At 45.5% G+C, this 21,408-nt stretch overlaps 1 protein-coding gene across 4 annotated transcripts in view; it reads right to left on the reverse strand.

Annotated features, from left to right (window-relative positions):
- The window catches only part of ADGRB1 (adhesion G protein-coupled receptor B1), a 380,579-nt gene that overhangs the window by 31,337 nt on the left and 327,834 nt on the right, over positions 1–21,408 (reverse strand). For 2 of the 4 annotated variants that reach the window (XM_083516500.1, XM_083516502.1), the window contains exons 23-26: positions 17,607–17,673; positions 15,437–15,522; positions 10,325–10,423; positions 98–269 (exon numbers count right to left, since the gene is read on the reverse strand). In XM_083516500.1, coding sequence (XP_083372626.1) covers positions 98–269; positions 10,325–10,423; positions 15,437–15,522; positions 17,607–17,673 — 424 coding nt within the window. The remainder of the gene's footprint in view (positions 1–97; positions 270–10,324; positions 10,424–15,436; positions 15,523–17,606; positions 17,674–21,408) is intronic. The other 2 variants (XM_083516501.1, XM_083516503.1) reach the window with 1 other exon arrangement.

The following is a 21,408-nucleotide window of genomic DNA, read 5'->3' on the forward strand; positions in this document are numbered from 1 at the left end:
AATAAAAGAACAGGCTACGTTCAAGCTGAAAACCAGGTGAAATAGCTCTGTCTTACAGGCCCTGCGGAAGGATTATTATGTCTGCTCAGATGCTCACCTCTCTTCTCAGGATGCAGTGGACCATCACAATGACAAAGCCTTCCAAGGAGTCGAAGACTGCGAAAAGAATTTGGAAGAGGGCTGACCGGCGGTCTGTGATGGCCAGCACTGCTGACATCCAGGTGAGGGCGAGGAGAGGTAGGACCACACAGGAGCTCCACAGCGATGCCCTGCGAGAGGGAAGAGAAGAGACCATCACTGAGCCTTCCTTGCCATTCCAGTTGCGACGCAGCAGCCGCTCATGCGAGCGGATCCCGCAAACCTCTGCTTTCCAAGGGGCGACAGAGGAATAATTTCTGGTAGAGGCAGGGTTGTCCCGAACGGTTTCCGAGCTATCAACGGGACATTCTGGTCGACCGAGGAAAGGGGCTGACAGGGTTTCTGACCAAGGAAGGAGCCATATGTAAACATAAAATAACGATGCACACTGAGAAAACAGGTGGGACCATGGTGTAGTGGTTAGAGTGTCAGATTAGGACCTGTGAAATCAGGGTGTGTATCCTCTTACTTGGCCATGAAACTCACGGGGTGATCTTGGGCCAGGCACTGCCTCTCTCAGTCCAACCTACCTCACAGGGGTGTCGTTGTGCTTAACTGAAGAGGTGGAGAACAATATCCACCACCTTGAGCTGGGTTGTTAAATAAGGACTGGGAGAACCATGTATACCACCTCAAGCTCCTTGGAGGGAAAGGTGGGATAGAAAATTTAATAATAATAATAGTAATAATAATGATATTAATGCTTACCCTAACGTAACCTACACACTCCACACCTAAGGTACAGTCTATGGACTAGGGTTTGAGGATGACAAGTGGTTGTGTCTTCATCTTAGAATCCTAGGGGTGCAACTTGACACACCTTGACCCCCTCATCCTCTGCTTTGTGTTCCATCTTGCCTGATGGAGAATAAAAAAGCTCTCCACACTTTTCTGATATCTTGGTTGGTCCCAGTAAAAGTATTACCCAGCTGTTCGATTTTGGATCTCTCTCTCGGAGCTTCGAGGAAAACTACCTGTTTGCTCTTGCCATCACTTTCTGGATCCTGAGGAGACTCCTTTAGAGTAGAAAACCTGCTTTAATTATACCTGATTTGCCTTAGATTAGTTAAATTCTGAATTGAGAATGCCTTAATGTGCTGTTTAGCCATGAGCGAGATTCAATGACTGCTAGTTTTTTTCCCAATGATGCATAAAGCATCTCTCTTGAGAGAGCCAGTGAGAGAGAGATGCCAGTGTGGTGTAGTGGTTAAGAGCGGTAGTCTCGTAATCTGGGGAACCGGGTTTGAGTCTCCGCTCCTCCACATGCAGCTGCTGGGTGACCTTGGGCTAGTCACACTTATTTGAAGTCTCTCAGCCCCACTCACCTCACAGAGTGTTTGTTGTGGGGGAGGAAGGGAAAGGAGAATGTTAGCCGCTTTGAGACTCCTTAAAGGGAGTGAAAGGCGGGATATCAAATCCAAACTCTTCTTCTTCTCTTCTTCTCTCTGTTGCCCAAGGGGCATTCAAACAAGGACTTCCAAAGTGGACCAATCTTGAGCTTCAGATTTCAAACGGACAAGAAGACAGTCCAATACAAAGCGTTTGGGTCCCTGCAATTCATTTTGGAGAGGTTGCATGAATTGCTAAATGAGTACTCTGTGCCCAAGCCCAAGAAAGGCAGCGTGATGTAGTGGTTAGAGTGTCGGACTAGGGCCTGGGAGACCGGAATTCAAATCTCCACTTGGCCATGAAGCTCACTGGGTGACCTTGGGCCAGTGACTGCCTCTCAACCTACCTCACAGGGGTGTCATGGGGCTTAACTGAAGAGGTGGAGAACCATATCTACCACCTTGAGCTCCTTGTAGAAGAAGGTGGGGGTAAAAATAATGCAATGATGAATCCAGGCTTGCCTCATGTGTACTGGGTTTTTAAGATGTGCTATATCTTCCATGCAATCCATTATTTTTAGATCTTTCCACAAAACAGGTCTTTATTCACAAGAAGGCCAAAAATTCTTGTGATATTTTTGGAGGTGAATCCCCCTTTTTGAACCAGCCCCAATTTGCAAAAACAACTACATGAGAGAGAGAGAGAGAGAGAGAGAGAGAGAGAGAGGTCTACTTATGTGACAGTGCAACATAAGCCTGTTTGCAGAAGATGCGGGAGCAAAAATTTCAAGCTGGGTGCATTTGGAATAAAGCAACATCAGCTGGGGAGGGTCATAGCGCAGTGGTAGAGTATCGGCCTTGCAAGCAAAAGGTTCCAGGTTCAATCCCAGCCATCTCCAGGTAGGGTTTGGAAAGACTCCCTATCTGAAATCCTGGAGAGTTTCTGCTAGTCAGTGTAGGCAATTCTGGGTTAGATGGACCAAAAGCAGCTTTGTGTGTTCCTGTTGTAGCTGGGTCTTCTCTGAGTATTCATCTATTTCATTTCATGCTATACAATAGACACTTGGGTGGAATCAAGGCCAGTTCATAACTGGCTCTTAGCTACTTCTTCTAGAAACATATTTTCCCCTTACCTGGTATCAACTCATAATCTTGTCTAAATTTGCATGAACAAATTAAACAGCCTATTTCTGTAGCAAATGGTGAGAAGGAGAGGCTCACTGATTATTATTTTTGCTCACTGAGTATTTCCCCCCTCAATGGTAATCAGAGGCAACTTGGATATTTAGCCTTGGGGAAAGTCTTATTTTGATAATACTCACATGAGCAAAGAGTTCAAAAGGGGGCGTGGGATTCTCTTTGGACTGGCAGAGCGGGATTTGATTAAAAAAAGGAATAGTTTTCAAACTGAGCCATAAATCTGGTAAACAAAACAAACCATACCCTGTGCCCAAAAACTCCATCACCCACCTCCTCTTTTCAGGTGTGTTCCCCACCTCTTTCTCAAACATATGACACTGGCTAGCAGGACATCCCAACAAAGGCACCCTTTTGCAACTTGAAAGTTAATAAAACAGACTTAGGGACATGCACAGGGTGGGAAGAACAGAACCCAGCCCAATCCAAAAAAAGTGAACAGAAACAACACATGGAACAGGGGCGGGGAGACGGAAAGAGATCAATGAGACAGTAGCACAGGTAATATTCCATGCAAGGAAGAAGAGAGTCAATTTGTCCATCATTTCTCTAAGAGATCAGTTGTTGGGATTCTGCATTTGCAGTAATTAGGAGCCGTTCAGATTTGCTTATCCCTGAGCCATCCATTGCAAAAGGGAATCTTGAGTCTTGATGAGACTTTTCCACTAGGCGACGTACCAAACCCAGCCTTAGGTCCTTTTCCTCACTTCCTTGAAGCACTTGCAGTTTCTGCCAGTTCTAGCAATGGATAACATTGATGACCCTAACATGGGGGAGGGCTGTAGCTCAGAGGTGGTTCAACCCCCAGTGTCTCTGGGTAGGACTGGGAGAGTTCCCAGCCTGAAACCCAGTCAGTGTAGACTGTGTGAACTAGATGGACCAAAGGTCCGATTCTGTACAGGGCAGATTTCTATGTTTCGGTGTTCCTATGAGTCTGTCTGCTACAAATTCACATGCTCAGATTTTGTGCAAACGGATAGTCAAAGGTGCCCTTCCAGAATTAAAGCAACAGGTTTTTCCCCAAACACCTTCATAATAAGAAGCCAGGAAGGGGATCAGGAGGCATATCCCCAATCTTTGGGGGCTGTTAATTCTCAGATATCAGGGGTATACATGCAAGAGCTGAAGGTGGCATGGAAATGGGAGATTCCAAAGGAACAGGTAGGCAATGAGATTAAGTGGGACAGAAAGGAAGGAAGGAAGGAGAACCAGGTTGAAGAGAGATTGCCAGGAGAGCAATGCGAGGAAATTTTAGGCGATGCTGAAGCCGGGAGCTGCAGGGAGCAGGTTTGAAGGAGAAAGGTGAGTTGAGCAGTATGGAGAAAGATGGGTGCATGAAGAAGAGGTCTCCTGGAGGTAGGGCAAGGATAAGGCAGGGAGGAAGGTCCAGCAAGGAGAAGCTTAGGATGCTCTATGAAAGAGTCACAGAGAGCAGTGAGAAGAAGAAAGGCAAGTGTTTCATGCGCCAAACAGGAACCAGCAGCAGGATTGGAGAAAGAGATGTGAGAAGAGGAAGGCAAGGTAGAAGCAGAATGTACGTCTCTGGGGTCTTCAAGGGTCTTGGACTGTAACAGGACTATCTGTTTCTATCTTTAGGCCATGGCTCCCTTAGAGTGGAAAAAAAGGAAGTCAGCGTGAAGGAGGGGAAGAGGCGAAAGGGTGAAGGAAATGTGGGATGTTTCAGGTTTTTGAACAGCAAGGCTGTTTTTCTGGGGGGTTTTCCCTGCAAAACTAGTTTCTTGTGGTTTCTTATTAACCACAATAGGATTCAGAATGCAGTAGTCTGATTGGTCCTAGAACAATAGGATTCAGAATGCAGCAGTCTGATTGGTCCTAGAACAATAGGATTCAGAATGCAGCAGTCTGATTGGTTCGCAGGAGCCACCCAATCCAACTCCAGGTGGAAGTGAATCTGCAACCTGATTGGCCTACAGGAGAATCCCAGAAATAGCCCAATCACATGGGGCCCATTGTGTAAATAATGTATATAAAGCAGACATTTTGGGGGAACTTCCATTCCTCACTACTATGAGCTGAATAAAGAGCATGAAATCCACACTCGACTCCGAGTATATTTCAACCAGGTTGCAAAAACCTTGTCATTCCTATAACAGCATATAGGTAGAACACCTTACTGATCAGCTGAGAAGAAGTCCTGGCTGGTGGAGGTCTTGTCTTAACCACAATCGCCTTGTCTTAATCAACAGGGTCTTGGACAAACCTTTACCCCAACCACAGCTGGAGGTTTGCTTTTCTTCTACAGAGAGGAGGGATCAAAGATGACTTCCTGCCATCCTTCCTCCAAAATGCTGTATGTCTTTGAGATGAAGGAGGAGGACAGTGTCTGTGAGAGCAAAGCACAGCAGATTTCGGGTAGGACAGGAGCTCTGTGAGGAGCTAGAAGATGCCAGCAGGACATCCGGGGTAGATTTGGGTGAGGGATATGGAACAGCACAAAAACTGCACTTCAGGCCTCTGTTCCAGGCGGTCTCCCTCCATCTCAACCTCTTCTTAAGCCCAACACAACAAAAATGTCTACAGTTACTCCTCAATCTCTCTTTTCTATCCCTTGCCCCACTCCCTTAATACCTAGCAAAGCCATCTTCAACTTGGCTTTCTCCAGCTGCTTTGAGCTACCATAACTCAGGAGTGAGCTTCGGTTCTGCTGCTCCAGGGGGTGGGACCTGAACTGGTGGATTCAAGTTACCAGAAAGAAGATTCCAACTAAACATTAGGAATAACTGTCTGACAGCAAAATCTGTTTGACAGTGGGACAGACTCCCTCAGGAGGTTGTGGATGCTCCTTCCTTGGGGGGGGGGGGTTTAAGCAGGGGTTGGGTGGCCATCTGTCAGGGATTCTTTAGCTGCGATTCCTGCATTTCAGGTCAATTTTGTGTCCAGGGCAGCTGTTTACCAACTCCATCTGGTACTCAGGCTGAGACCCTACCTGCCCGCAGACTGTCTCGCCAGAGTGGTGCATGCTCTAGTTATCTCCCGCTTGGACTACAGCCATGCGCTCTACGTGGGACTACCTTTGAAGGTGACCCGGAAACTACAACTAATCCAGAATGCGGCAGCTAGACTGGTGACTGGGAGCGGCCGCCGAGACGACATAACACCAGTCTTGAAAGACCTACACTGGCTCCCAGTAGATTTCTGAGCACAATTCAAAGTCTTGGTGCTGACCTTTAAAGCCCTAAACAGCCTTGGCCCAGTAGACCTGAAGGAGCATCTCCAACCCCATCATCCAGCCTGGACACAGAGGTCCAGCGCCGAGGGCCTTCTGGCGGTTCCCTCCCTCTGAGAAGTGAGGTTACAGGGAACCAGGCAGAGGGCCTTCTCGGTAGTGGCACCCGCCCTGTGGAATGCCCTCCCACCAGATTTCAAAGAGAAGAACAACTACCAGACTTTTAGAAGACATCTGAAGGCAGCCCTGTTTAGGGAAGCTTTTAATGTTTAATAGGTTATTGTATTTTAATATTCTGTTGGAAGCCGCCTAGAGTGGCTGGGGAAACCCAGCCAGATGGGCGGGGTATAAATAATAAATTATTATTATTATTATTATTATTCAGGGGGTTGGAGTAGATGATCCTTGGGTGCCTTCCAACACTACAATTCTGTGATGGGCTTTGCTGTCCAAACAGCTAGAGGGCTCCAGGTTGATGAAGACTGCTCTAGCACCTTCATTAAAACCATAGAGTTGGAATCATAGAGTTGGAAGGGATCATCTCATCCAACTCTCTGCAATTCAGGAATCTCAGCTAAAGCATCCATGATAGATGGCCAACCAACCTCTTCTTAGAAACCTCCAGTGAAGGAGAGTTCCACTGTCAAACAGCTCTTACTGTCATAAAGTTATTCTTGATCAGCTAGTATAGCCTTTTTCAGAGGCTTTTAGAGTTGCTCCTCTCCGCCCTGCCACGATTAGCAGAAGCAGATATATGCAAATACAAGCAAACATAGTAATTTGCATTGAATAATGGGGCACAAAACGAGCGCCAAATGTGCATCGTGAACCGTGGTAATTATAAGGCTCACTGACATTGCTAGAATGAATTCCTTAGAGGAGTAATATTAAGGCTCCTTATGATGGTATATTTTTAACCATAGCCTTGGTATCTGTGTGCAAAATAAACACACGACTGTTCTGGATATAACGTGGGAAATCATTTGCTATTTGGACAGTGGACCGACCCAATTTGACACCCCCAAATTTGCTTGCAGATCAGATTGCAACAGCTGGCCACTTCCAGGGCACTTGCCCAGATTTTATTTTGCAGTTTTAGTCCCCCCAAGAGCATGCATAAATACATCTGTTATGTCTAAAATGCATACTAAATGCACATTATTGGTGTGAGGGGGGAGGGGCTGCACTGAAAAGAATCAAAATGCATTGAAGAAATACATATTTATGGGAAGAGTGTGTACAAAATGCATACAATTTACATGCATTTTTATAATGCATTCTTTTGGGGAAATCCACACAAAAAATGGAGCAGTCTTTAGAATGTGGGTAGGCAGAAGGTAGATTAGGATCTACCTGCAGATCTCTGAGTGATCTGCAGGAGATTGTAAATGGTTTTTGATCCCCTATCATCTAACAATAGCAACATCTAAAAAGCTTCACCCCTACACTAAATAGGGCTGGGTAAATCGATCAATTCTGGTTTTTCTCAGTTTCACATTGTTCCAATTTTAAGTTGAGTTACACACCCAATTTGTTTTAAAAACAAAGAAAGGGAAACTCCTGTGGAAAAATTACTAGTATTTTAGGTTGAATTTCTCCTCATACAAACTTTTGTGTCTTTAATTTTGCCCAACATGCATGTTTTGGTTAAGCATTTTCTCCTATCGTAATGCATGTTTCTATGTTATTGTCACAACTATACACATTTTTATGCATTCTTTTACTTTAGTGTGTGCAGTTTCGTGGGGTACACATTCCTTGGCTGGAGAACAGCATAGAAAATTCAGAGAAGTACAGATTTTGGTGGATAAAAGCATTTTGGCTTGTGTATTGTTTTGGAAACTGCGGTCCACCTTTAATTGAAAAATGAACTAAACTTCTACACCCCCCAATAGAAGGGCAATCAGGATCAAGTGATATGCTTATGCAATTTTAGAAGCCACTTTGCTACAAGTAAGTGGTATATACTACAATTAGTATCAGTGCTTTCCCCCCATAAATAAATGTTTAGGGGTACTCTCATTTTCCTACTCATATTGAAATACTGCCCCCAGTGAGACCAAACTTAGATTCACAAAATGTTTAGGGGTATGCGTCCCCCTACGTTCCCCCAGAAAAAAAGCACTGATTAGTACTAATAGATATATTGGCCATTTGCAGTACAACAGTAGGACTTTTTGATCCCCAAGAGCCTAATGATAGGAATGTCTGAAAGGTTACTATCCTGGAACAAATAAACACTTGGGAGGAATCCCAGAAGCGGATTTTTGTCCTGGGTTGAGCATGTGCGCATAAATTCCCTGCCCTTCTTACATAAAACATTCCTTCCCTCCTGAGATAGTATTTTGCACCTGGTTCTAGCTGGAAAAACTAAAAACAAATAAAGCAGTTCTTACAAGGCAAAAGTCTGCCCATTGCTGCCTTAGACTGCCAACATCATATGCTGAAATGATGCAAGCCAAGATTAATTAACAAGCTTAATTTAGGATACTGGAATGTGAATGGCATGTGGAAGACAGCAGAAGAACACTATGGGGCAGCCACAGAGAACAATTCTCTGTCAAATAGGACAACGGGAGGAGGAGATGCTGTAAGGCAGCCTTCAATCTAAGGGTGGAATAAAGGACCTTCAAACCAAGGATGGATTAAAGGTCCATTTTGACATCACTTCTGCAAGGGCTTTGAAGGAGTGGGCTGACCAGTTGCAGGGGGGAATTGATGGAGTTTCCCTTCTATTTTTTAACTGTCATTTTCACTTCCTTGCCACAAGTCATAAGCCCGGCACCTGCAAATTAATCGGTTCCTACAGAAAATCAACCTTAGTACAGTGGTGCCTCGCAAGACGAAAAGAATCCGTTCTGTGATTCTCTTCGTCTAGCGGTTTTTTTGTCTTGCGAAGCAAGCCCATTGACGGATTAGAGGATTAGCGCTATTAGCGGCTTTTAGCGGCTTATCAGCTTATCGGATCAGCTGATAAGCGGCTTAGCGGCTTAGAAAAAGGGGGGGGGAGGAAAAAACCCCGCAGGAACTCGCAAGACATTTTCGTCTTGCGAAGCAAGCCCATAGGAAATTCGTTTTGCGAAGCACCTCCAAAACGGAAAACTCTTTCGTCTAGCGAGTTTTCCGTCTTGTGAGGCATTCGTCTTGCGGGGCACCACTGTATTGGAGACTCGTTTTCTGCCACCCCTCAATCTGAATTGAAAGTTCACGGCTGCAACATTGCAGCATCATTCACAGGTGGGGAAACTGCAATCACAAAATCATAGCACCCTATGGGTCAGCTATCTCAACCCCAAGTCCTCCAGATGTTGTTGGATTCCAACCCCCTTCAGTCCTGGCCAGCAGGACCGATGGTCAGGGGTGATGGATGCTGCAGTCCAGGTATATCATTCCCATTTCTACAATTAGGCCTAGCACTGCCAATCAGTGACTGTTAGCTCTGACAGCTAAATGGAGCTTCCATTATCAGGGGCAGTAGATCTCTGCAAGCCAGGTGCTAATACAGGGATGGGGAACCGTGGCCCTCTCGATGTTGCTGGACTCCAAATCCCTTCAGCTTCAGCTAGCATGGCCAATTGTCAGGGATGGTGGAAGCTGTAGTGACATTGTGAGGGCCACTGTAAATGAGGTAGGAACATGAATTGAGGAAAGCTCCCAGCTTCACATCTAAGCATGTATTGAAGCACCAGCAAGGCCTGAAAAGACCTGCAAGGCAAACTTGAGTAGACCTATATTGACATAGCTTCCCAAGTTTGCTGTGCAGGATGAGAGAATTCTGGACACAGAGGTTGATGGTCCATCCAGGAGCCACTGCATGGAAGGACTACTATATTGCAGCCTTTGAGGATGCTTCCCAAACTGCGACTAGTAGAAAATGCAGCTGCCACGTTGGTCTGGGCAGATGGATCGAACACAAGGAACAAGGCTACTTTGGCGTTGGCCCCACGTTTGTGGGTTTCTATCCTGACTGAAATCGATGAAGACCCATCAGTCCAAGTCTTCAACGGGTTCTAAGGAGCTGTTTGTAATTCAGGCACTTCTTCTTGGATAATGGGTGCACCTCTTTTTTAAAAAAGGGGGGTTTCTATAGTTTTGGGGAAGGTCCATAGCTCAGTGGTAGTGCATGCAGAAGGTCGCAGGTTCAATAGCCATTGGCATTCCCAGGTAGGGCTGGGAGACACTCTTGACTGAAACCCTGAAGAACCACTACCAGTCAGTGGGGATGATCCTGAGATAGATGGACTGATTCAGTATAAAGGAGCTTCCTAGGTTCCTAATATGGTCCAAGGAGAGAATAAAGGAGACAGAAGAGCCAGGCGGGTATAAGAAATCAAACCAGGGTGCGGAAAAGAGAAAGAGAGAGAGAGCAAGAAGGAGGAGACTCTTAACCAAAAGGGTCAAGGGGGATAGAAAATAATAATATATTTTTTTAAAAAAAGGAGAAAGAAAAGAAGTTGAAATTAGAGGAACTAACATGGCGTTACTGGTGGCTGTGGCGGAAACGTCAGCAGAAGATAGAACTCCACACTTGGAACATTTGAGCGTGATGCCGTAAAGAGGCACTGCCATCTGACTGCAATTAAAATTAAAAGACTGAAACGAAACAAAACACTTTGCTCGTGAAAACACAAACAAAACCAAAAAAAGAAAAAGAAAAGGGAGGAAGGAAGGAAGGACAGGAGGACGGGTGGTGGGTGGGTGGGAATATTTAAACCCATAAAGGTGGGGGGGGGATAAAAATAAATAAATTAACAGATCAAAAGGAAATCCCGACCGACGACACCCATAGCTTGAGAGAGAGATAGAGAAATAAACGAAATAACGGAAAGGGAAGGATTAAAACTCTCATCTATGTCATTCCAGGTGCGGAAAGCCACGAACAACAGCCCAACTCCCACCCCACCCCACCCGCCCCCCAAAGGTCAAGAACCATGTCAAAGCTACTGGGGTTAGATAGAACTGTGTTGGAAAAGGCTGGCCAGCCACAGAGTGGGACTCAGGGCTGTGAATATCCTGCTGCTACCCACAATTTCTGTGATTTTCTCTGAATCGCCCTGAGCCCTCTGGGTATAGGACAGTATATTATTATTATTATTATTATTATTATTAATAATAATAATAATTTCTACCGTGTAGCTTGCATAGCTGAGAAAAGTCACTGTTTGTCTTTACCCTGTTCTGCTCCCTTTCTGAGATTTCTGCTCCCTTTCTGAGATTTCTGCTCCCTTTCTGAGATTTTTGTTGGAGATTTCTGAGAGGGCAGCTGCAGCAGTGATTGGAAGGGCTGGTGTGTGTGTGCGTTTGTGTGTGTGTGTGTGTACACCTGACTTTCTAAGGCTGAGTGTCTTATTGAGAGGGAGGCGAGGGGCTGCAAGTTCTGTGTGGTGCGGTTGCAGCAGCAGAACCAATGCAACGTTTCTGCCGTTCCACCTGCGCCGCACTGACTTCCCCGTGGCTCACCCCTTCCATTCTTCCTTTTGGTAAATTGCAGTGACATCTGACATCCAGAAGAAGAAGAAGAGTTTGGATTTGATATCCCGCTTTATCACTACCCTTAAGGAGTCTCAAAGCAGCTAACATTCTCTTTTCCCTTCCTCCCCAACAACAAACACTCTGTGAGGTGAGTGAAGCTGAGAGACTTCAGAGAAGTGTGACTGGCCCAAGGTCACCCAGCAGCTGCATGTGGAGGAGCGGGGAAGTGAACCCGGTTCCCCAGATTACGAGTCCACCGCTCTTAACCACTACACCACACTGGATCCAGGTATGCAGCTCATCTCATTGATCCGTATAAAGTAAGCAGCACATAGGCGGCACACAAAACGCTAACAAACCATTCTACGTTCTAAATCTTAGATTAATAATCCAAAATCAATACTTACACTTCATATGCTAAGTTCTTTCTTGACTTAAGCATTTATTCATTTACTATAAATGAATGAATTATTAATATAAGATTTAGAACGTAGAATGGTTTGGTAGCGTTTTGTGTGCCTCCTATGTGCTGCTTACTTTATACTAGTCTACTATGAGAATTGGCAGCATAGGTTCATTTCTTCAGTACATGTCATTGATCCAGCAATAATCAGATCTATGGCTTCCTTCCTTCCTTCCTTCCTTCCTTCCTTCCTTCCTTCCTTCCTTCCTTCTCTCTCTCTCTCTCTCTCTTTCTTTCTCTCTCTCTTTCTTTCTTTCTTTTCTCCATAAATTGATATGCATATTTCTATATTTCTATATCTTGTATTTCTCCTGGAGCTAGGGTGTTTTTTACATATGAAATTGCTTTCAATTGTTTGCATATACAGTGGTGCCTCGCAAGACGAAAAGAATCCGTTCTGTGATTCTCTTCGTCTAGCGGTTTTTTCATCTGGCGAAGCAAGCCCATTGATGGATTAGCGCTATTAGCGGCTTTTAGCGGCTTTTAGCGGCTTTTAGCGGCTTTTAGCGGCTTTTAGCGGCTTATCGGCTTATCGGATCAGCTGATAAGCGGCTTAGCGGCTTAGAAAAAGGGGGGGGGAGGAAAAAACCCCCGCAGGAACTCGCAAGACATTTTCGTCTTGCAAAGCAAGCCCATAGGAGATTCGTTTTGCGAAGCACCTCCAAAACGGAAAACCCTTTCGTCTAACGAGTTTTCCGTCTTGCGAGGCATTCGTCTTGCGGGGCACCACTGTATGGAATGTCCTCCCCCCCTTCTCGTGCAGAATGGTTTTTAATCTGCGTAAATTGCTTTGAGATATTTTACGGGAAGTGATTCAGAAATGGAATTAATTTTTTTTTTTAAAAAAAAAAACCTCTTCTTTCTTTCGGTAGATGTCGTTTTTTATATTTATGTTGTAATTGGCTTTGGAAACATGTGTTGGGAAACAGTTTGGAAAGCCTTAAACAAACAAACAAACAAACAAACAGTTTATTTAACTTTTTGTATTCCTTGCTGGAATGCAAATGTGTTTCAAAGAGCAATTAATGCTACTCTCTTCTTGGGAGAGACTGGAAATAAATGGTTCCTCCACACACCCCTTTATTTTAATTGAAAGGGATATAACTGAATCACCTTTCTTTGTGGGTAGTTAGTGGCCTTCTCATCTCTTATGTGGGATGGAGAGGGCTTGCTCCTTCTAAAATATATTTTCTGATAATTTAAATCTGGCTTTAATGTTTATTTTATTTTACTGCCTACATCACTTGGAAGCACTGGAGTGCAACAATACGACTGATAAATATGGAATCATCTTATCAGTTCAGCCAAATGACTTCTCCATTATGGCTGTATAGAGCCTCCATATTCAAACGCAGTCTACACCACTGAATTATCATTACTGAGGAGCAAATGGCAGCGGACTGTGAGCTTCATGGAATAATTTGAATGTCCACTTTCAAGTTTTCTCATGTCACATGCATCAAAATCTACTATAACCACCCCCAGCGTTGCGACTTCTCCAACACAGTTCCAAAAACCCCCAGGTTGACCTTAGCTGGCTAGATGACCTGAATTGATCCAGCTCTCCCAGGCATTTCCACATTCTCAACAGGCAACATGTTCTAAACAGGTAACAAGATCAGCAGAACCATTCAACGTGGATAACATACTTTTTAAAAGAGAACATTTCACATGCAAGCAAAGAAATGAACAGAAAAAAAGAAGGGGGAAGGAAAGGTATGGAAAAGCAAAGGCCCACATTTCCCTCGATGTTTTCATTTTCAGTACACATTTGACACAGTCGATAACCAGCTGGAGGAGGTCTTGATTGGAAGACTCAGTCATGTTTCAACAGGACAATAACTCCCAATCGAGCAATTTTCTGGCTGTGTGGTTTGATACTGCAAAGGAGCACACTGCAGCCTCTAGGACTGAATTCTCTACTCATCACACTGGGGCTGCCAGCTAGATGAACTGTCCACTGGCAATTGCTCTGGGCAGCCCAATCTATCCTGGGGTGATCTGGGGCTGTCTCCACTAGACTTAGGTGAAGGCCAGGTTCCTCCAGATCAGCCCAAGGCAGTCTGGGAACAACGGAATTCCACAGGACTTACTTCTGAGTAGAAATGGGTTTGGATGGCATTGTTTTTTGCACCTTGCAAGACAGCAGAGGTTTAGGAAGAGTTTTCTTTCTTCTCGATGGGCTACCTTTCCAGGTTGATGAACCTCATCTGCCCCTCATTTCCCTCTACAGTACATGTAGAAACTGCCTTCTTGACCTTTAGACCCACTCTTGGTCTTGTCTGCTCAATCCACCGGAGCCTGTCTTCACATGCAGGTAAAGAGACCCCTGACCACTAGGTCCAGTCGTGGCTGACTCTGGGGTTGCAGTGCTCATCTTGCTTTATTGGCCGAGGGAGCCAGCGTACAGCATGTGGCCAGCATGACTAAGCCACTTCTGGCAAACCAGAGCAGTGCATGGAAACGCCGTTTACCTTCCCACCAGAGCGGTACCTATTTATCTACTTGCACTTTGATGTGCTTTTGAACTGCTAGGTTGGCAGGAGCAGGGACCGAGCAACGAGAGCTCACCCCATCACGGGGATTCGAACTACCAACCTTCTGATTGGCAAGTCCTAGGCTCTGTGGTTTAACCCACAGTGCCACCCGCATCCCTTCTCACATGCAGGGGAAGTCCCTAACTCACTAAGGGTTTGAGACCCATTGGCTATCGGAACCAGGGAGGGAGGCAGGGGGGCCGTTGGGATACAGAGAGCCTCCGAAACTCCTGAGGAGCAGTTCCTCTTCCAGCAGTGAGAAAAGCCACACCTCCAGTGAGGAAGAGTGAAGGGGCCAGCCAAACGAAGAGAGGGGGACGCATGCCCCTATCGTCGCCCAGCTTGCGCAGAGGGGTGAAACGCAAGGAGGGGAGGAAGAGACTTGGGGTGCCAAAGCTTTTATGTTGGGGGAGAAGCCGGAAGGGGCCACTCCCGGATTCTGCAAGTGACTAAGACGGACATGAACTTTGTAGATCTGCACCGTAAATAGTTTGCACAATAAAACCTGTAAAAGACAGGTTGGAGTCCTGCCTGGTTACTCACAAGCAACCACCAGCAGCATTTGACAACCTGCCTAGTACGCTTCCCAGCATGCCTCCATTCTGAGAGTTGGTTTGGGGAGAAATTGGTGGCTGCCCTAAGTGGAACCTTTGATGAGCTCATGAAAGCTCCACCCCAGAAAAAATGGACACGCATCCATGGCAAAACCTACTTTTTCACCCTCAGCCCAGTCCCCAAATCCAGGCCTAACATTGTTCTTTGGAAAGTTCAGCCCAGCACTAGTTTCACGTACAATGAGCCACCCAGTGTCTCCTTTGGCGAGCATCAATTGGATTCTTGTTTTCATGTTGGTTTTTTTGCATGAAGTTCTCTGTTGCCTTTCTGCTCCTTTAGTAAACCACACTCAAGTGAAAACCTTTGCCTTCCATCTCTGTCCCAATTGGGAAAAGAAGCTCTAGTAGCTAATTCCTACTTTCTTTTTTTGTGAGGGAGGGGGTTACCATTATCACCCTCCCCTTTGTGTTCCTCCACCCCTGCCTGGTTATCAAGTGTGACTGTTTAATTTCCGGTTTCATTCTTTTTTGCTTAGAGGAATTATTGATATAAGGCATACCCTGCCCGTTCCTTCAGTTTCTTATCTGTTATTCCATCTTTCGATACAAGTTTGTTAAATACCAGAATACCAATAACCATGTTCACCTGTTGGGAGAGAAACAACAGACAGACACGTTTGTTTGAAAAGCCCAACCATGTCAAAAATCAGAAGCAAAATCATACATTTCAACCTGCTGAATATGCCCAGGTATGTCCCAGCCAGCTTAGCATTGCTTAAGAGAGGTTAACAGCAAAATCGGAGTGGCCAGAGGGACTCTGACCTGCACAAGGTTAGAGGACCCAGGACTGCTAATTTCTTATTTGGTCCCGGAGCCTTTTGCATGATGGACGTTTGGTGTCTGGGAAAGCAGACATTGGAGTCAAACCAATTTTTCAAGAGAGTTCCCAGGAATACAAATTGGAGGGAGGGAACCAGTGTGTGAGCATGAAAGATGCCATGTCTCTCTGCTCAAGGATGGCGTTGTCTCCTTGTCAGCATCCCAAACACAAGCCACAGACAGAACTCCTTTAAAGCCCCGTGGGCTCAAAGAGGCCATCAGCTCCCTTTGATCAGGGGTGGGAAAATGTGTCAATTTCAGCTGCTCATTATTTCCCCCCAGTTTCAAATTCAGTCTTCCATGATTCCGTGCCACTTTTGCAAAATTCATCAGTGGGTTGGTGTGAATTTCTCTGGTTGTGCACTTTTTTTTTTTGCAAACAAATTCCCTTAACATAATGCATTTTGTATGTTATTTTCACTAAGGCATGCATTTCAACGCACCCTTCCCCCCAACACGCACGTTTTATTTATTTGTTACACATAGCATTTGGTTCAAGAACTGCAGTGCAAACTTTCAGAAAGGAAGGATTGCTGCATATCAAGTTTGCATAGTGGGGAGTTCCGCATCAAAATGTGAGCTGGTCCCCATCACTCACCTCTCACCAGGCAGAGGGCCTTCTCAGTAGTTGCGCCCACCCTGTGGAACGCCCTCCCATCAGATGTCAAGGAAATAAGCAGCTATCTTATTTTTAAAAGACATCTGAAGGCAGCCCTGTTTAGGGAAGCTTTTAATATTTAATGCTATATTGTTTTTAACACTCGAATGGGAGCCGCCCAGAGTGGCTGGGGTAACTCAGCCAAATGGGCGGGGTATAAATTATTATTATTATTATTATTATTATTATTATTATTATTATTATTATTACAGTGGTACCTCAGATTACAGACGCTTCAGGTTACAGACCCCGCTAACCCAGAAATAGTACCTCGGGTTAAGAACTTTGCTTCAGGATGAAAACAGAAATCATGTGGCAGTGGCACAGCGGCAGTGGGAGGCCCCATTAGCTAAAGTGGTACCTCAGGTTAAGAACAATTTCAGACTAAGAACGGACCTCCAGAATGAATTAAGTTCTTAACCCGAGGTACCACTGTATTATTATTATTATACTCTTGATGCCTCTTTTTAATTGCATGTTTTGAAACTGTATTTTAAATTGTTGTAACCTTCCCTGAGATATTAGCATGAAGGGCACATCATAATAATAATAATAATAATAATAATAATAATAATAATAATAATAATTTTTGCAATTTTTAGGATTCCCTGTTGCATTGTGTATTGCATTTACCTAGACGTAATGAGGAAGAGGGAAAAATAGAGAGGGCATGCTCTAAGGATCCATTTCTCTGTTGCTACAACACAGAGATCCTGTGCAAGGTTAGCCCCGCCCCCAGTTGTCCATGACTCCTTGCCAGATCTCTTGTCCCTCAAACAGTGTTTATGCACATTTCAGACAGAGTGTCCTGAATTACGTTTTGTTCGTGGATGCCTATTAATCACAGTATATTCAGGGTCCTTTGAACACAGCTAATGCCAGACCTTTGCAACTGCTACATGAAGCAAACCACTCTTAATCCTCCTTTCCCCTCCCTTAAGTGCCTTCATTCAAATTCACCCATCAATATGGCATTCACACTCTTAATTAATCCAAAACAAATCTCCTGTGGAGAAAGGACCTTAGCTTGGGCACTTTTGCTTTCCTCAAGGAGCAATTTCCTCTTGAAGGTAGAGAGAGAGAGTCTCTTTTTAAAAAATAAAAATAAAAGAATAAGTGGTCTTTGGGGGGGTTGGGAGCATAGGGAAGGCACACATAGAAAAAGAAAAATGTTCGGAATTCGGGGAAAGTACCAAAACAACAGCCGCTGCTGGTCCCACGAAGGCATAAAGGAGACCTCCTTCCAAAGAAAGCCAACAGCTAGGAGAGGAAGAGGGAGAAAAACAGACGTCAGAGCAGTGGCGAGACTAGTCTCCAGGCACAGCAGAAACATTGCACAGAAACAGCATTAAAAATGAGGAAAATGGGAAGCGGGAGAGGTCTGCCCAATGAGACAAGTTGCATGATAAACACTTATATTAATTAGGGCTGGGGAAACGTGTCAATTCTGGGCTCACCCAATTTTCCTTTTCCTTTTCAAATTTTCACATACTCACTTTTTTTTTTAAATAGTCATAGCAGGAACAGCTGGCAGGCGGCAAAAGAGGGAGATCCCCTGCCGCGTCCTGCCTTAAATAGGGCAGGCCATGCCCCCAGAGCCAGCCGATTGGCCGGCCGGGGGGTGACGCGGCTGGGGATTCCCCCAATCGTGTGGGGACTGGGCTCCAGCCACCGTGTGCATGGTGGGAGCGTGAAGCCCGCAACCCCACCTCCTTTGTAGGGCGGAAGTGGCTTTAATTAATTTATTGCCCTTATATTCCACATTGTGCTCTAGGGAGCTCAGGGTGGAGCACATGGGTCTAACCCCCACAACAACCCTGCAAGGTAGGTTAGGCTGAGAGGCAGTAACTGACTCCAAAGGACACCCACTGAGCTTCATGTGAGTGCCTGGAGGCGGTTGGAGGATGGATGGCGGCTAACAGATTGAGGTTGAATCCTGACAAGACAGAAGTACTGTTTTGGGGGGACAGGGAGCGAGTTGGTGTGGGGGATTCCCTGGTCTTGAATGGGGTAACTGTGCCCCTGAAGGACCAGGTGCGCAGCCTGGGAGTCATTTTGGACTCACAGCTGTCCATGGAGGCACAGGTCTATTCTGTGTCCAGGGCAGCTGTCTACCAACTCCACCTGGTACGCAGGCTGAGACCCTATCTGCCCGCGGACTGTCTCGCCAGAGTGGTGCATGCTCTGGTTATCTCCCGCTTGGACTACTGCAACGCGCTCTACGTGGGGCTACCTTTGAAGGTGACCCGGAAACTACAATTAATCCAGAATGCGGCAGCTAGACTGGTGACTGGGGGCGGCCGCCGAGACCATGTAACACCGGTCTTGAAAGACCTACATTGGCTCCCAGTACGTTTCCGAGCACAATTCAAAGTGCTGGTGTTGACCTTTAAAGCCCTAAACGGCCTCAGCCCAGTATACCTGAAGGAGCGTCTCCACCCCCATCGTTCTGCCCGGACGCTGAGGTCCAGCGCCGAGGGCCTTCTGGCGGTTCCCTCATTGCGAGAAGCTACAGGGAACCGGGCAGAGGGCCTTCTCGGTAGTGGCGCCCGCCCTGTGGAACGCCCTCCCATCAGATGTCAAAGCGATGAATAACTACCTGACATTTAGAAGACATCTTAAGGCAGCCCTGTTCAGGGAAGCTTTTAATCTGTGATATTTTACTGTATTTTTTGTTTCTATGGAAGCCGCCCAGAGTGGCTGGGGAAACCCAGCCAGATGGGCGGGGTACAAATAATATATTATTATTATTATTATTATTATTATTATTATTATTATTATTATAACTGACTCCAAAGGACACCCACTGAGCTTCATGGCCAAGTGGGGATTTGAACCCTGTTCTCCCAGAGTTCTGCCTCTCTACACCTTTTCACAAAGCGGCTTCCCATAATCAAATGCATTTTGGGGGTATAATATTTTCAGTAACCTATGATTGTTTTATTAACACTTTGCAACCTTATATATGTATTTCTCGTACATGTTATTTTGCAGGAAAACAGCGTTGCAAAATGAAGAGACGTGAAAATTGCAACGGTTTTTGCTCTTTTGTTTCACGTATTGCTTCATTGAGTATGGATTAAGTAAGTTCACCTTTAAATGCACTTCATTTAATGTTTCATTAAGCAGGATCCTTCTTGCTGCTCTCTGCATATTAAATCCGGGTTTAAAAATATCTGTATGTTCTTTCAAGCACTATTTCTAACCACTCTGGGAGCTGTAGAACTACGAAGGGAATAGGCGCCTCCTATCAACTCTTAGTGGGACGCGGGTGGCGCTGTGGGATAAACCACAGAGCCTAGGACATGCCGATCAGAAGGTTGGCAGTTCGAATCCCCGCGATGGGTTGAGCTCCCGTTGCTCGGTCCCTGCTCCTGCCAACCTAGCAGTTCGAAAGCACATCAAAGTGCAAGTAGATAAATAGGTACCGCTCCAGCGGGAAGGTAAACAGCGTTTCCGTGCGCTGCTCTTTTTTGCCAGAAGCGGCTTAGTCATGCTGGCCACATGACCCGGAACTGTACGCCGGTTCCCTCAGCCAATAAAGCAAGATGAGCGCTGCAACCCCAGAATCGGCCACGACTGGACCTAATGATCAGGGGTCCCTTTACCTTTATCAACTCTTAGCATCCTTAGCAAAGAATCTGTGGGATTCTTTGTGGAAAGTCAGGACTGTTTAAAGTGGTGTGATGCCACTTTAAATGTAGGCTAAAGGAACAACAGTGATTTTAAAGGAACAAGAAAATAGGAAGCTTCTCCATATATAGGAATAATTGAAACACAGGGATTCTAACCTATACAGTCCTGCACGATCGTGAATGTGAAGGTTAGAGAGGCAACAGGGAGGCTGCCTTTGTCCAGGAACTGCGTGATTAAAAACTGCAACCCCCATGTTGTGTCAGCAACTTCCAGTTTATCTTTCCTACAAGTGGTAAAACATCACAACGTCCAGCTGTGTCCTGGCTGTGCTTTGTCGCACCGTTGTGCAGGTCCCCTCTGCAGAACAAACTCTTTCTTGTGACACTGTGCTATGTGATTAATTCCTGCTGCTCCATTGCCAGTCAGGAGCAAACACAAAACCCTCCACTCCGGGAACATCCAATAGCTTGCATCGGAAGTCCAGGTAGATCAAAAATTTCTCCGCAGGGAACCTTCAGCTTGAATTTTTGTTGTTGTTCTTGCTGGTCAGCTCATTATTCCCCAGGACTTCTAAAAGCTATTTGCACGTTCATTATTTCCCAGAACTTTTTAAAACTATTCACGCAGCCCATAGATCACCACTGGAATTCAATCCCATGAGATGTAGTGATAGCCACCAACTTGAAGGGCCTTTAGCAAGGCTTAGACTAATTCATAAAGGCTTTAAGTGCCTACTAGCCATAAGTTCTACCTCCAAAGTCAAAGGCATTATGCATCTTCATAACGCTTGCATGGACTCACAAGTGTGGAGCGCTGTTGCATCCAGGTCCTGGTTGTGGACTTCCCATTGGGACATCTGATTGGCCACTGTGAGAATAGGATGCTGGAATGGATGGACCATTAGCCTGGAGCAGCAGGCTCTTCACAGAATTGTAGAGTTGGAAGGGACCTTGACTTGGAAATCCAACCCTCTGCAAAACAGGAATATGCAGCTATCCCATATGGGGATCAAACCTGCAGCCTTGGTCTTATTAGTCATGCTGGCCACATGACCCGGAACTGTACGCCGGCTCCCTCAGCCAATAAAGCGAGATGAGCGCCGCAACCCCAGAGTCAGTCACGAGTGGACCTAATGGTCAGGGGTCCCGTTACCTTTACCCTGTGGGAATATCTGCTCCACCAAGTCTCAACTAAAACCCAGAGGAAGACTTGGGACTCTGAAAGAAATTATGTTGCTGCAGTTTGGTGCAGACTTCTTAAAGAGGGTGTAAACTGTGCTTCTCAGAGTTTCACAGTGCAGTTCTCCAGCTAAGTACAAAAATGAATATACCCGGATAAATTCCTCGTTAAAGTGTACAT

This window comes from Podarcis liolepis, assembly GCF_965112155.1.
Source record: "Podarcis liolepis genome assembly, chromosome: 8".
Lineage (NCBI taxonomy): Eukaryota > Metazoa > Chordata > Lepidosauria > Squamata > Lacertidae > Podarcis > Podarcis liolepis.